The sequence below is a fragment of the Colias philodice genome, chromosome 19, assembly GCF_061535455.1.
Source record: "Colias philodice isolate Cphi_HAF_F1 chromosome 19, ilColPhil1 Martin Lab GWU primary, whole genome shotgun sequence".
NCBI lineage: Eukaryota > Metazoa > Arthropoda > Insecta > Lepidoptera > Pieridae > Colias > Colias philodice.
In genome coordinates this window covers 9,482,450-9,495,027 of record NC_143104.1, presented here as the reverse complement: position 1 = coordinate 9,495,027, position 12,578 = coordinate 9,482,450, and the positions used below count along the sequence as shown (strand labels likewise).

The window sequence follows — 12,578 nt, the reverse complement described above, 5'->3', positions numbered from 1 at the left end:
AAACGATGGAAATATTGAATGGAAGTTAGGCAAGGCGGAAGGGCTGGCTTTTGTGCGAGAGTATACAAAATGACGCGTCCGCAACGAATTCGCTGCGCAACCGCGGCGTGTTCGTTGCGCGCCCGCAACGTATTCGTTGCGCACCCGCTCCGCTTTGAAACCGCTCGCAATCCGCTAGTGTGATATGGCACCTTTCAAAACGGGTATAGAGTTCAAACTCGTTTTTGTTTATATCGTGTTCTATTTTTTATAAGTAGGTTTGTATATTCATATGTTCTGATATTTTTTGAGAGCATTGGTTATAGTAGTGGCTTCTTGCAAAGGTGACTGATTTCAATTAAGGGGCTGAAGAATAACTATTTACTAATATATGTCTGAAGGTTTGAGATTCTACAGAGCATAATATATTTAATTATATGAACTTATATTTTTTGTGTATATTTAGTAGGTTTCAGAATAGATCGTAAACTATAGTTTATATTTACCCGTTAGTATCAAGGGTTTCCTGGCAGAAAAACAGTTGCCCGGTTAGCTAGTTATTTTATAAGAATTTATTTGTAAACGCTATACACATAATATTATCCTTAGGATAAATTATTATTTATAAGAATTTATTTGTAAACGCTATACACATAATATTATCCTTAGGATAAATTATTAAGCTGACGCCAAGTTCCAGCTATTTGTGTCAAATTTTATCCTGTTTTGCTATAAAATACAATAGTACTTCATGGCCTTTTATGTCAGACTGCAGACAAAACCAGACAATTATGTTCAAAACAAATTGATTATTAATTGAAATACTAAGAACAAAACGTAAATTTAAATATCGGAATATCCGAAACTAAACTTTTTCAGCTATTGTATTAATTATCAAGTATTTACCAAATAAAATTAAAAATATAATTATAGGTAGTATCCGAATACTCAGCATCATTCAACTCAATATAATATAAACAATTAGATAGAGTCACTAATCCATACTAATATTATAAATGCGAAAGTAACTCTGTCTGTCTGTCTGTTACTCAATCACGCCTAAACTACTGAACCAATTTTCATGAAATTTGGTATGGAGATATTTTGATACCCGAGAAAGGACATAGGCTACTTTTTATCCCGGGAAAATGACGCAATCCCGGAAATCCCACGGGAACGGTAACTATGCGGGTTTTTCTTTGACTGCGCGGGCGAAGCCGCGGGCGGAAACCTAGTCTTTTTATAATATACTAGCCGTGCTAGCGAGATGATATATACCTATAGCCTTCTTCGATAAATGGGCTATCTAACACCGAAATAATTTTTCAAATCGGACCCGTAGTTCCCGAGATTAGCGAGTTCAAACAAACAAACAAACTCTTCAGCTTTATAATATTGGTATAGATTTATTGAATACAGTAAAGGCCAGATACGCTTTCCTGCCTCTCGCAGAGTAATTAAAAAAATAATGGTTCAGAACTTAAAAAATGTTTATTATATTATTTAGTAAATATAAAATTGATAAAATGTGAAAGGCCTAATATATTTTTTCAATTGCTTTTTTTGGATACAAATTAGTATTTTATCCTTTTAATATTACAATGTTTTATGTTTAGCTAGGTTTTGAACGCTCCTAAATTAAAAGTTCTGCTTAACTAAAAAATATGTTAGTCTATAAGTCATTTTTTATCAAAGTTATAATATGGAAAATAATTTATGGGCCATAAAATTATCGATAGAAGTACTGTAAACGGTATTTTTGATAATTTGTATTAATATAGCCATGGACCATGATATGTTTAAGAACCTTATTAATAAATATTTAGAGTTTAACTTGATATAATAATATATTACGATATCCTCTACGAAAAGTAGCTATTTATTAGGTAGGTACTAGTAGTCCGCCCCGGCTTCGCCCGTGGTACCTATATGTTTAAACTATCCTATCTCTCAAGTTGGATCGAACTGCACATGGTGTGCAAATTTTATTATAATCGGTTAAGTGGTTTAGGAGTCCATTGAGGATAAACATTGTGACACGAGATTTATATATATTAAGATAAGGGATACGTGTGGAATGAATTGTTTTTAATGTACATTTTTCTTATAAGTATAATTATGTAATAGAGGTAAATAAAATAAAACACAAAGTTTATTGAATCAACTTATATTTCAGACGATACGTATAATTCTAAAATTAATTTTATAAGAATAAATGTTTATGTACATTTTTAATAAACTAATGCAGAAATATCAAATTGTTCGTAATCTACATAATTATTATTATAGAGATTACTAGATATACAAATTAATAAACATAATATATGTATAAACATTAATACTTTTACATTAATATTTTTTTTTAGCTCAGTACCTAATAGAAAAAAATGTATGCGTGTACTAGAGTACACACGTAAGAAGTGAAACTTCTTTATGACCTTAAAAATGTCACGCGTACGGCGTAACGCAAAAATGTCACGCGTACGGCGTAACGCAAAAATGTCACGCGTACGGCGTAACGCAAAAATGTCACGCGTTCGGCGTAACGCAAAAATGTTACACTAAATTTTTGTCCAACCCCGATAAAGAAGTTTCACTTCAAAAAGATGAGTGGATTAGAAAAAACATGCATTTTTTCTAAGCAATACAATTTCTTTATGCATATTCAATTAATTATAAACGACTAGCAAACCGGGCGAACTCCGTTTCGCCACCAGAGACACCTTTTCTTTGCTATAAACCTCGCGGAGCTCGAGACCTTTCCAACGAATGCAAAACCGTGGAAATCGGTTCGTGCATTCTGGAGTTATAGCGTCAGGAAGGAAAACCCGACTTATTTTTATATAGAAGACGACGTATATGAAAGATCATTTTATTTAATCTCATAAAAATTACGCTTTTAAAATTAAACGAGACATTTTATAGTTAGAAATTTTCTATTACCCATTCTAAGTTAATTTAAAATATAATACATTTCTAAATTTATTCTAAACTCGCTTTTAAACATACCTACATAGTAATTACCAGTCGTAGAAAATTCGAAAAGTTAAAATTCTTCATTCTTAACATTTCTTCATTACTTACTACGAGAAACATTCACAATTTTTCAAATACAAATAAAGGTAAGTATATTTATTTTTAACTTATTAATATACCCGTATGATTTACAAAAACTATGGGATGATTTTTACAATTATCTCTTTCTTTTGTTTTCTAACGAAGTCATGCTTTAGATAAGGACATTGAAATATCAACCCTACAATAAATAACAATAAATACTTAGATATTAAGTTGAGCAAAATGTTATTTAATAAAAAATATCACATTGAACTTAAATACTACATAATTTATATTACACACTAAATAAAGTTACTGTTACTGTTAATCAATTGATAGTATGGAAATGATCTAATAATATCTACGAATAAATAAATTATTGTTATTTTAATTTTAGTTCTTTTTAAGTATTTTAAACATTTTAAACAGGTATTAAAATATTATATTTAATGGATACAAAAATATTAAACGTAAAACATTCATAGCAAAACATAATTTTTAGGAAAAATAATTACCTAAGTAAATTTACTCAAATTCAGAATATTGAGACTTTTATTATCAATTTTCTAAACTTACTGTTCTATAGAACCTAGCTAATAAATAGGTACTTTTGTTAATATTGCTAATAATGATAATTACAAGAAATACCTAAGAATAAAATTTCACTTATTCAATCATCAAAATTTTAGTCCAACAATTAGAATCGTACAAGATGCTCTGACAAGCAGAAGAGAAGTTAATAAAATTAAATGAAAATATACAGGGTGATACAACTTTCCGAAAGCTCAGCGTAATACATATATCATGATTCATGACCGTCATATTGTCTTATGCCATATTACTTATTATTTTATTGGCCAGCCCAAACAACACCCTCTATCCAGTCAACAAAGCTGGCCACTTTAGTATAAATACCAGGTTGTTCTTTCTGACCACATTTGTTCCGTTGGAATCCAAATGACGTTATTCCAATGACCATGTGCATAGTTCCCTCGTGCTGCGTTTTCTTGAGTTCCACTTGAAGTGGTCCTCCTGAATCACCCTGTAAACAAAATATTATATGACACCATGAATATTACGTTTGAAATGATACTGCGATTTATTTATCACAAAGGGCTATCCGAATATTATTGGAATTTATATTAGTAGTAAAAAATACGAAAATTTTTACACGAAAATGATGTAAATCAATATAAGATATTATGCATTGGGAGAATATCGGCTGATTATGTACAGTTAAGATTTAACCTTAATATGTGTAGACGTTATTATTGAAAGGTGAAAATACCTTATTTATTGGTATAATTTTGAGTAAAAATTCCTGTTAAATAAATTGAAAATAAATAGAGTTTGTTGAAATGAACGCGAAAAGTGATAGTCAATGTCTGTATGTATGTTTGTGTATGGTAATGATAAACAGACTTACATGACAAGTATCCACCCCTCCCTGTATCTTGCCAGCGCACATCTGGTGCTCCTTGAGGCCCCACCAGTTTCTATCCCGGTAGATGAAGCCGAGTTGGTCGCACAGTTTCGTGTCTATGATGTCCACACGCCCTAGTTGCAACGTTGACGCTTGTGATGCTAGCCGAGCTGAAAACAAAGGATACAATTGGATACAAAATCATCAGAATTAAACATGTTAACATATATTATTTAAACAGTTTATTGCATAGTAAACTCTGTATCTGTATATTGTGCCATTAGTGTCTTACCACAAAAAAAAAAAACTTTAATCAGGGCTTATCTTTGAGCGCGGGTTCTATTTAATCTGGTTTTGTCGTATTTCACATAGACATTAGACAACGATTAAAGTGACAGATCCCTGGTTTAAGGGTATAAGTACTGTGTTTAAATTGTTTGTGGTAATACCATTAATTTTTATCATTGTACATGCACCATATTAATAACTGACCGAATTAATTGGATAGGGGGATGAAGATGATTCTTCTCCGTAGATACTGCTTTCCGAATCGGTGGTAAATGTTAAAAATATGTACCTAATGACGTTTCAAAAGAAGAAGTCTAATTGAATAAATAAATATTTGAGTTTGAGTTTGAGTTTGAAGATTTTAAAATTGAAGCTACAATGCTGTTTACCATGTCCAACCAAAAAATTTTAGGCTTTAGACATTGTAGGGCTTGTACTACATTGCATTCTGAAAAAGTTGTCAGTTTTTATGTAGAGCCAACCGATGTAGGACCTCTTTACCTTAGTTCAATTACGTGGCTTAGCTATAAATACGTAAAACTGAAAGAATAGAATAAGTTCGATTGCTCTGGCAGGTCACGAGTATTATTTATTATTTATTATTATAATTAAAACGGTATTGCACCAATTACATTAATTATAAAAAATTACATAAATTATATTACAAAAATAAAATTAAATTAAATCAAATTACAAATTACATATAAAAAGAAAAACAATAAATTAATATAATGAATGGTTGAGTAGCTGAGTTGGTCAAGCATCCGCCCTGGATTGGCGTAATGCGGGTTCGAGTCCCGCCTCGTGATCGATTTTTTCTATTCTTTATTTAATAAATACAATCTATCATAAACAATATATCTTACCATCTGTAGCTCCCCATCCAGTGACCGTGGCATTGACAGCTTTATAGAATTTTAGCGGCAAACAAGCTGGCTGTATCAGCTTGGTGAACTGCACTTGTGTCTCCAGTTCTAACAACGCAATGTCGTAGTATTTCTTAGGCGAGTCCCAGTATGGATGCCGGATGATTCTCTTTATGTTAACGTCGACGGGAGTTTCGTATTTTTTCCGCTGTAAAAGCGAATTTTGTTAATTAGGTATAAGAGACTAAATACTTAACTAAAACAGTTGTTGTTGTGTGATTACTTAGAAATTATGAAATATAATATTATGATTGTTGATACAATTGGGTTCATGTATTTATATTTAATTTTTAGATCAAAAATATTTTGTTTAATTTCCTTTAAAAACTTGAGCTCTAATAGCTTTGCAATTTATATACCTTAATAACTCTAGTTCCAAGACGAACGATTTCCGGATCTGCAGTGACCAGGTCTTTGGTCGCTATAGAAGTGCAATGAGCAGCTGTCAGCACGAAGTTGGGGCTGATCAAGGAACCTCCACATAGGAACAGAAGCTTGTTTCCTCGTTTTCTGCGCCATCCTAACGCAGCCTGAAAGTATAGAAAACACTGCTTAAATATGGACAAACAAACACATATTAAAATACAAGTGTTTTTGGATATTATGCTTAGATTTTTTTATACCGGAAAGCACAAAACAAAATTAAATTACTGTTATTTCAATTCCTGTTGTAATTAACGACAAGATTAGATTAAATGCATTTAAAATTGCTTAAGTGTTATCTAAAAAATCTCTCACAAATAAAAATTATATGGATTCGATTGTTCTGAATTAAATGGAAAGGAAAAATTTGAGAAATTGTACAGAGATGGTAACAGAACCATCATACTCCGCGTAAACATACTATTAATACATAATTTTTTACAGCAATTTTGTCAATACCCTTATTACAGAGTTTTGTAAAGTCTTAAGTTTATTTTTCAGCACTGAAAGTCAATAGTGAGTTCATACCATAATATGTTCATACATACCATGTGTGGAAACTGGCCTGGTTTCGTCGCATGGTTACTAATTATTGTGAATGATCTGTGGTTTGATACTTTGCCTTGTTTCATGAGACCTGAAACGATAATCTTATATATAATCTTATATATAAAAATGAATCGCAAAATGTGTTGGTAAGCGCATAACTCGAGAACGGCTGAACCGATTTCGATAATTCTTTTTTTAATATATTCCTTGAAGTACGAGGATGGTTCGTATGTAGAGAAAACGTAAACATGTACCACGGGCGAAGCCGGGGCGGACCGCTAGTATTATTTTAAAATATAAAATAATTTTAATATTTTGCATCAATTTTAAATTGAGATTTTAATTAATTACGAATAATCTTTCAATATAAAGCTAAAGGATATGAAGTATTTTTAAACACAAACTTAATTGTTGACAGTGTTTTACTTCTTATTTTGAAGGTTTATTAATAGTTTCTATAAACTTTTTATTACTTACATCTTTCTTCTCTATCGCTTAATGTGTCTCGGTTTAACATTTCTGACAAATATTGAGCGCATTCTGAAACGTTAATAGATATAAAATTAATTAGTAACAATATGCATCAAATAATTAAGTAAATAAAATCGCTTATTATGTGTATGATATAATATATGATACAGATAATATAGATATTCTATTTATGCCCGACCAAATTTCAGCATTCAAATTATCTATCCTACTAATCCAACAAATATTATATATGCTTAAAATAGTGAGCATGGAGGGATGTTTGTTATAGACTACAGGCCCATGTTGAAAAAATTATGGGTCATTTGACCCACCACCTGACCTATCTAGAATGATATAAGAGCATAAAATAATAAGATTCAGCACTATGACGTCACTCGTAAGCTGTCCACCTGAGTGCAGATGAGAATCCGAAAGTTCAGGTAGAGATTTTCTCCCCTTGTCTCCATGATTTTTGTACGGCGTTGCGGAATAATGGCTTAAAATCAGTAGGTATAGAAATAGTATGACACAGATGCCGTACAAAAATGGTGGTTCACAAAGTCGGAATTTATTTTTATTTTTCGACAGTAGCCGGGGTAAATTTGGTCATTTGATTTTGTACGGCATCTGTGTCATACTATTTCTATACTACTTTTAATCAATTATTCCGCAACGCCGTACAAAAATCATGGAGACAAGGGGAGAAAATCTCTACCTGAACCTTCGAATTCTCATCTGCACTCAGGTGGACAGCTTACAAGTGACGTCATAGTGCTGAATCTTATTATTTTAAGCTCTTATATCATTCTAGATAGGTCAGGTGGTGGGTCAAATGACCCATAATTTTTTCAACACGGGCCTGTAGTCTATTACTCTTTCACGCAAATACTTCTGAACAGATTAGAATGACATTTGGTATGTAGGTAGCTAGAAATCCCACAGGAACGGGAACTATGCGAGGTTTTTCTTTGAAATCGCGGGCGAAACCTGGGGCGAAAATCTAGTATTGTATATGTTAAGTTTTGATGAAATAAAGTTTTTACTCACTACGCTCACTAATTCTTCCGCCTGTCATACGTGGTTTTGGTAATACAACTTTTGCACACGGATCCTCGTGCATTCTCATTGCCTGTGCTCCTTCAGTCGTTTCATACTGGATCTGATTATCACGAAAGATAATTTTTTCCCTTTCGGAAGAGTCGCTTGAAGTTATCTTTGAATATTTTATACGAAAGAGTGAATTGTTTTTATTTAATATACTTTTCGAATCTGAAAGATTAAAATTATAATAAGAATCAATGTTAGTGTTTATAATTTTGTTTATGTTACTGCTTATCTTACTGAATATCTGGTTAAATTATCTAATCTTCTAAAAGAAGTTGAATAAATAAATTATCGAGTTTCATTCCTAAAATTAAGTAATTTATTTAATTATTATAATGTCTGTTTTGAGAAACACAAATACAAGATTGAGAGACTAGGCTAATTCGTCTTACTTCATGAAGTAGTTATAATAAGATGTTATTTCATGAAACGTCTATTTCTATTGAAACTGTGAATTTTATTTTTACATGTTATAGAATAAGAAGTGACAAATCTTTCTATTTAATTTTATTATGGCTTGATGCGGGATAATGTTTTTAAACAATAGTATTGGAGGACCATTGTTTATACTTTTTTGAAGTGAAAACTTCTTTAGCGGCGTTGAGCACTTTTTCTGTAATGGGTATAAAATCTTAAACTCGCGTCAGGACACGTGACCTGATCGAAAAAGCGTAAGACGGATGGATATCAAACATGCTCAACGTTAATAATCAAGTTTTCCCTTCTGCCGGCACTCCCCCAGTGCAACCCGTCTTTTTTTTATAAAAGAGTACAAAAATCTCAAATGTTCAATTATTTAAATCATCTATTTTCGTATGATTTATTACATTATACGTATTATAACTGTCACGATGAAGAGGTTATCAATATAATATCAAAAGTATTTATCATATAAAAATACTAACCAGATGCACATAATAACAATATGAATCCGATAAATATAGTTCTAAATAACATTGCTTTTTCACTGTAGAACATTGCCACTAAGTTTTGTATTATTGTAATTATTTATAATATATTAAGTATATCAATATTAAACACGATCGTAACGGAGCACTGTCCCTTAATGACTATATGATTTGGTTCGGCTTTTAATATACGTCTGTCATTGACCTTAAAAGGTAGCCGAAATTATAATACGCTATAAGGATAAAAGCCTCCTTGGGACAGTGGTTGGGGCTTGAGCGTAGAACCGAGGGGTCCTGGGTTCGATTCCCGGTGGAGACGAAGAAAAAAAAAATGTCTCGGTCTGGCAGGACACAGAAGGCTGATCACCTACTTGTCCCTAAAGAAAATCGATCAGTGAAACAGATGTATGAATAATGCATCTGCCCCTTACCCCACTACGGGGACACGGGACTTCACTTATAAGGATAAAAGATGTAATTTTGAGTAGGTATTTATTACGTAGCTACTTGTGTATCGACTACTTTTCTCTAGTGACAATTTTGATAAAAAGTTGCATCCTCTAAAATGCCATTATTATATCTTTTTATTTAAATGCAATTTTCCTATATTTTTTTAAGTATCAAGATTACGAAATCTAATCGTTTCCCGACGATATGCTATTTTTAAGTATCTGCTCATCTTTGCCACTTTTTTATTTTGTTAGTACATAACATACTCATTGTATATTTTTTCTAGTCCTGCAAAATAAAATAACGCAATATTTTCAAAAAGTGGGCATTGGATACGATATATTCTTACACAGAAATAGATACGTATTTTCGTACAATTTGTTTTAGCACATGTATAAATTGCTAGTTTTCCATCCACAGCTATTAGAGATACATACATTGACCCCCCGTTTCATTCGTATCATGTTTTGATTTCCTTACAAGTTTTGGTACCTATATCTGTTTCAAAGTTTGCATTGCAGTGACTGTGTAAAAACACCTAGGTAGAGTAACTTTCGAATTTAGTTAAGAAGTATGACTCTACTTTTTATAGATGAAAATGGTTCAGTTCAGTAGTTCCTGAGATTAGCGCGCTCAAACAAATAATTTATTCAGTTATATAAAATTATACCATTTGATTTCTAGATACTAGATTTAAAGCTAACTTAAGGCTATATTATAAGAAGAATTTTAAATGACATCCAGATAGTGGATGGTTAAGACTGTTTCTTGCCTAATAGAGCGAAATGGGGAGAAACTGTAACAGTGTAGGATAACTCGAAACTATTGCATCAAGTAAAGTGGTTTTCGGACATTCATGTATGGATGGATGGATGTGGCATCTATTTATAAAGTGCGATTAAAATGTTTGTAAGTGTTGTGTGGAAATAGAAAAGCTTTATAAGGTTGTTTGCAAATTCTAAAGTATTACTAAGTTTGTATTTAAAGTCTTTGTGTACTTGTCAAATATTGTTTCAAGAAGATATCATACACATTCTTAAAAAGTATTAACATAACTTATCAACAGTAGCTATTTACTAATCTGTGATATAAAAACAAGAGCGTCCATCAATTAAACCTACATATACCTATGTATCCCAATTGGTTCAAGACTATGTTACTTTTCCAAAAAAAGTCTTCAACGAAACAGCCTGTCCAAAAAAAGCTCTTTCATGCAAGACTTTTCCAGTTTCCGTACATAATACCTAATCCTATATTTTCGTACATCTCAGTGCCCGAAGCTACTTGGGTTTAAGATATTAACGGCAAAATTCCTGGCCACGATTATGAGAAGACGACTTTGTGAACATTCTTGTCTCTTAAATTTACGAGGGAACAAAATTCTAAACATAGACTTAATATTTCGGATTAGCTCTTAGCTCTAGCTCGTTTAGTTGGTACATGGTATGCTGATAAATATTTAAATAAATAATAATCCTTTAAAGTATTTTTATTTTTTATTTATGTCAAATAAACCGCGTTAACTCTATACAACATGACGCAATATTTTTTCCGAACTTACGCTCTATATTTTTCAGAAAAAATTTCTCTCCAGTGTCTAAAAAATTTTTGCTAGAATCATTTTTAAAAAGATTTAAATTGATGTTAATGTAAAATCTTAATCTTAATACTATTAAGTATAAAGGCGAAAGTTTGTAAGGATGTATGGATGTATGGATGTTTGTTACTCTTTCACGTACAAACTACTGAACCGATTACAATGAAATTTAGCACACATAGAGAGGGTAACTTGGATTAACACATAGGATAGGTTTCATCCCGGAAATCCCACGGGAACGGGAACTATGCGGGTTTTCCTTTGAAAACGCGGGCGAAGCCGCGGGCGGAAATCTAGTCTTTTATAATGTTGGCTATAAGGATCTTTGCAATAAATTGTATTGTCACAATTTTATGACGGCGATATACCTACCTATGTTACTAGTACAGTTAGGATTTCCCAAATAGCATTTACCACAGGTTTCAATTGCACTATAGGTATTATTTATTAACAAATGCAATTGATTCTTTCACAGTATTATGCTGTTTCATATGGGAAATACCATTATTTTGGTTATGTAGTACTAGCATTCCAGACGCGGCTTCGCTAGTATTTCTCCTAGATGACTAAATGTCTACATTTATTTATTAATATTTACCTATTGATATACTTAGGTATATGAAATTTCACTTCTTCATAATTAAAAAAAGCACAGAACAAATATAACGAAAACTTCCTTATTACCATCTTTGGTAAACACTATTAGGTAACAAAATTTCCCGCTGAAAATACAAGGTGGCGCGTCACTGCATTCCATTCTCCTGGCTCTAGCATCACACGCGCAATATCGCGTCACATTATACCAATTCTATAGTCGAGCCAATTTAATAGGCAACATTTGACGTCTATCAATTTTATCTTCGAAGAGAGGTAACCTGCTTAAAAATATCGATTAAAGTGAATTAATCGATACGGATTTGAAACATTTGTCAATCGAATTTATTAATTTATGATGATTTTTATTCACAAGTAATCAATGCATTCGATTCTAGATTTCAGATTTCGATTTTTAGAGTAACGTCTCTGGTATTTAAAAAGAAAAAAAGTTTATTGACACCAAATTGTAACGATGTCAGTTCTTCAATTCAGAAATTGTTTATTATGTTTAGAATGGTTTATCAGTAAAATGAAATCTTAAAATTACTTGTATCGGTCATTATTATTATAAATATATAATCGTAATTGAAAAAAGTTTAGCAAATGCGCAGTTCTAACAAAACGAAATATCATGTTACCTATTCTATGTCGTCGTTACTAGGTTACGTTTTTGTATTTTGTTGAACTGTCAAATGTTGCCTATTATAATGGCTCTACTATAATTGTATTTGAAACGTCATTTCGAGTGCGTCAGATAACCTAAATGACCATACACTATTTTACCGAGTAGGTAAGATCTTAAAATT

The 12,578-nt window shown here is 31.8% G+C and overlaps 2 protein-coding genes across 2 annotated transcripts in view; one reads left to right on the top strand and one right to left on the bottom strand.

Moving 5' to 3' along the window:
- Impbeta11 (importin beta11) overlaps positions 1-12,346 on the top strand; it is a 73,728-nt gene extending 61,382 nt beyond the window's left edge. Inside the window, exon 18 of the transcript XR_016317111.1 lies at positions 11,990-12,346. The gene's annotated coding sequence lies outside the window, so the exon portion shown is untranslated. The remainder of the gene's footprint in view (positions 1-11,989) is intronic.
- LOC149480125 (serine protease snk-like) lies at positions 3,882-8,287 on the bottom strand. Its single transcript, XM_089707495.1, has 7 exons — positions 8,164-8,287; positions 7,123-7,185; positions 6,645-6,733; positions 6,033-6,203; positions 5,614-5,821; positions 4,463-4,629; positions 3,882-4,078 (listed from the first exon to the last, which is right to left on the bottom strand). The coding sequence occupies exons 1-7, from the start codon at positions 8,240-8,242 to the stop codon at positions 3,887-3,889; spliced, it is 969 nt and encodes a 322-aa protein (XP_089563621.1). The 5' UTR covers positions 8,243-8,287; the 3' UTR covers positions 3,882-3,886.
- Positions 12,347-12,578: the final 232 nt, after the last annotated feature.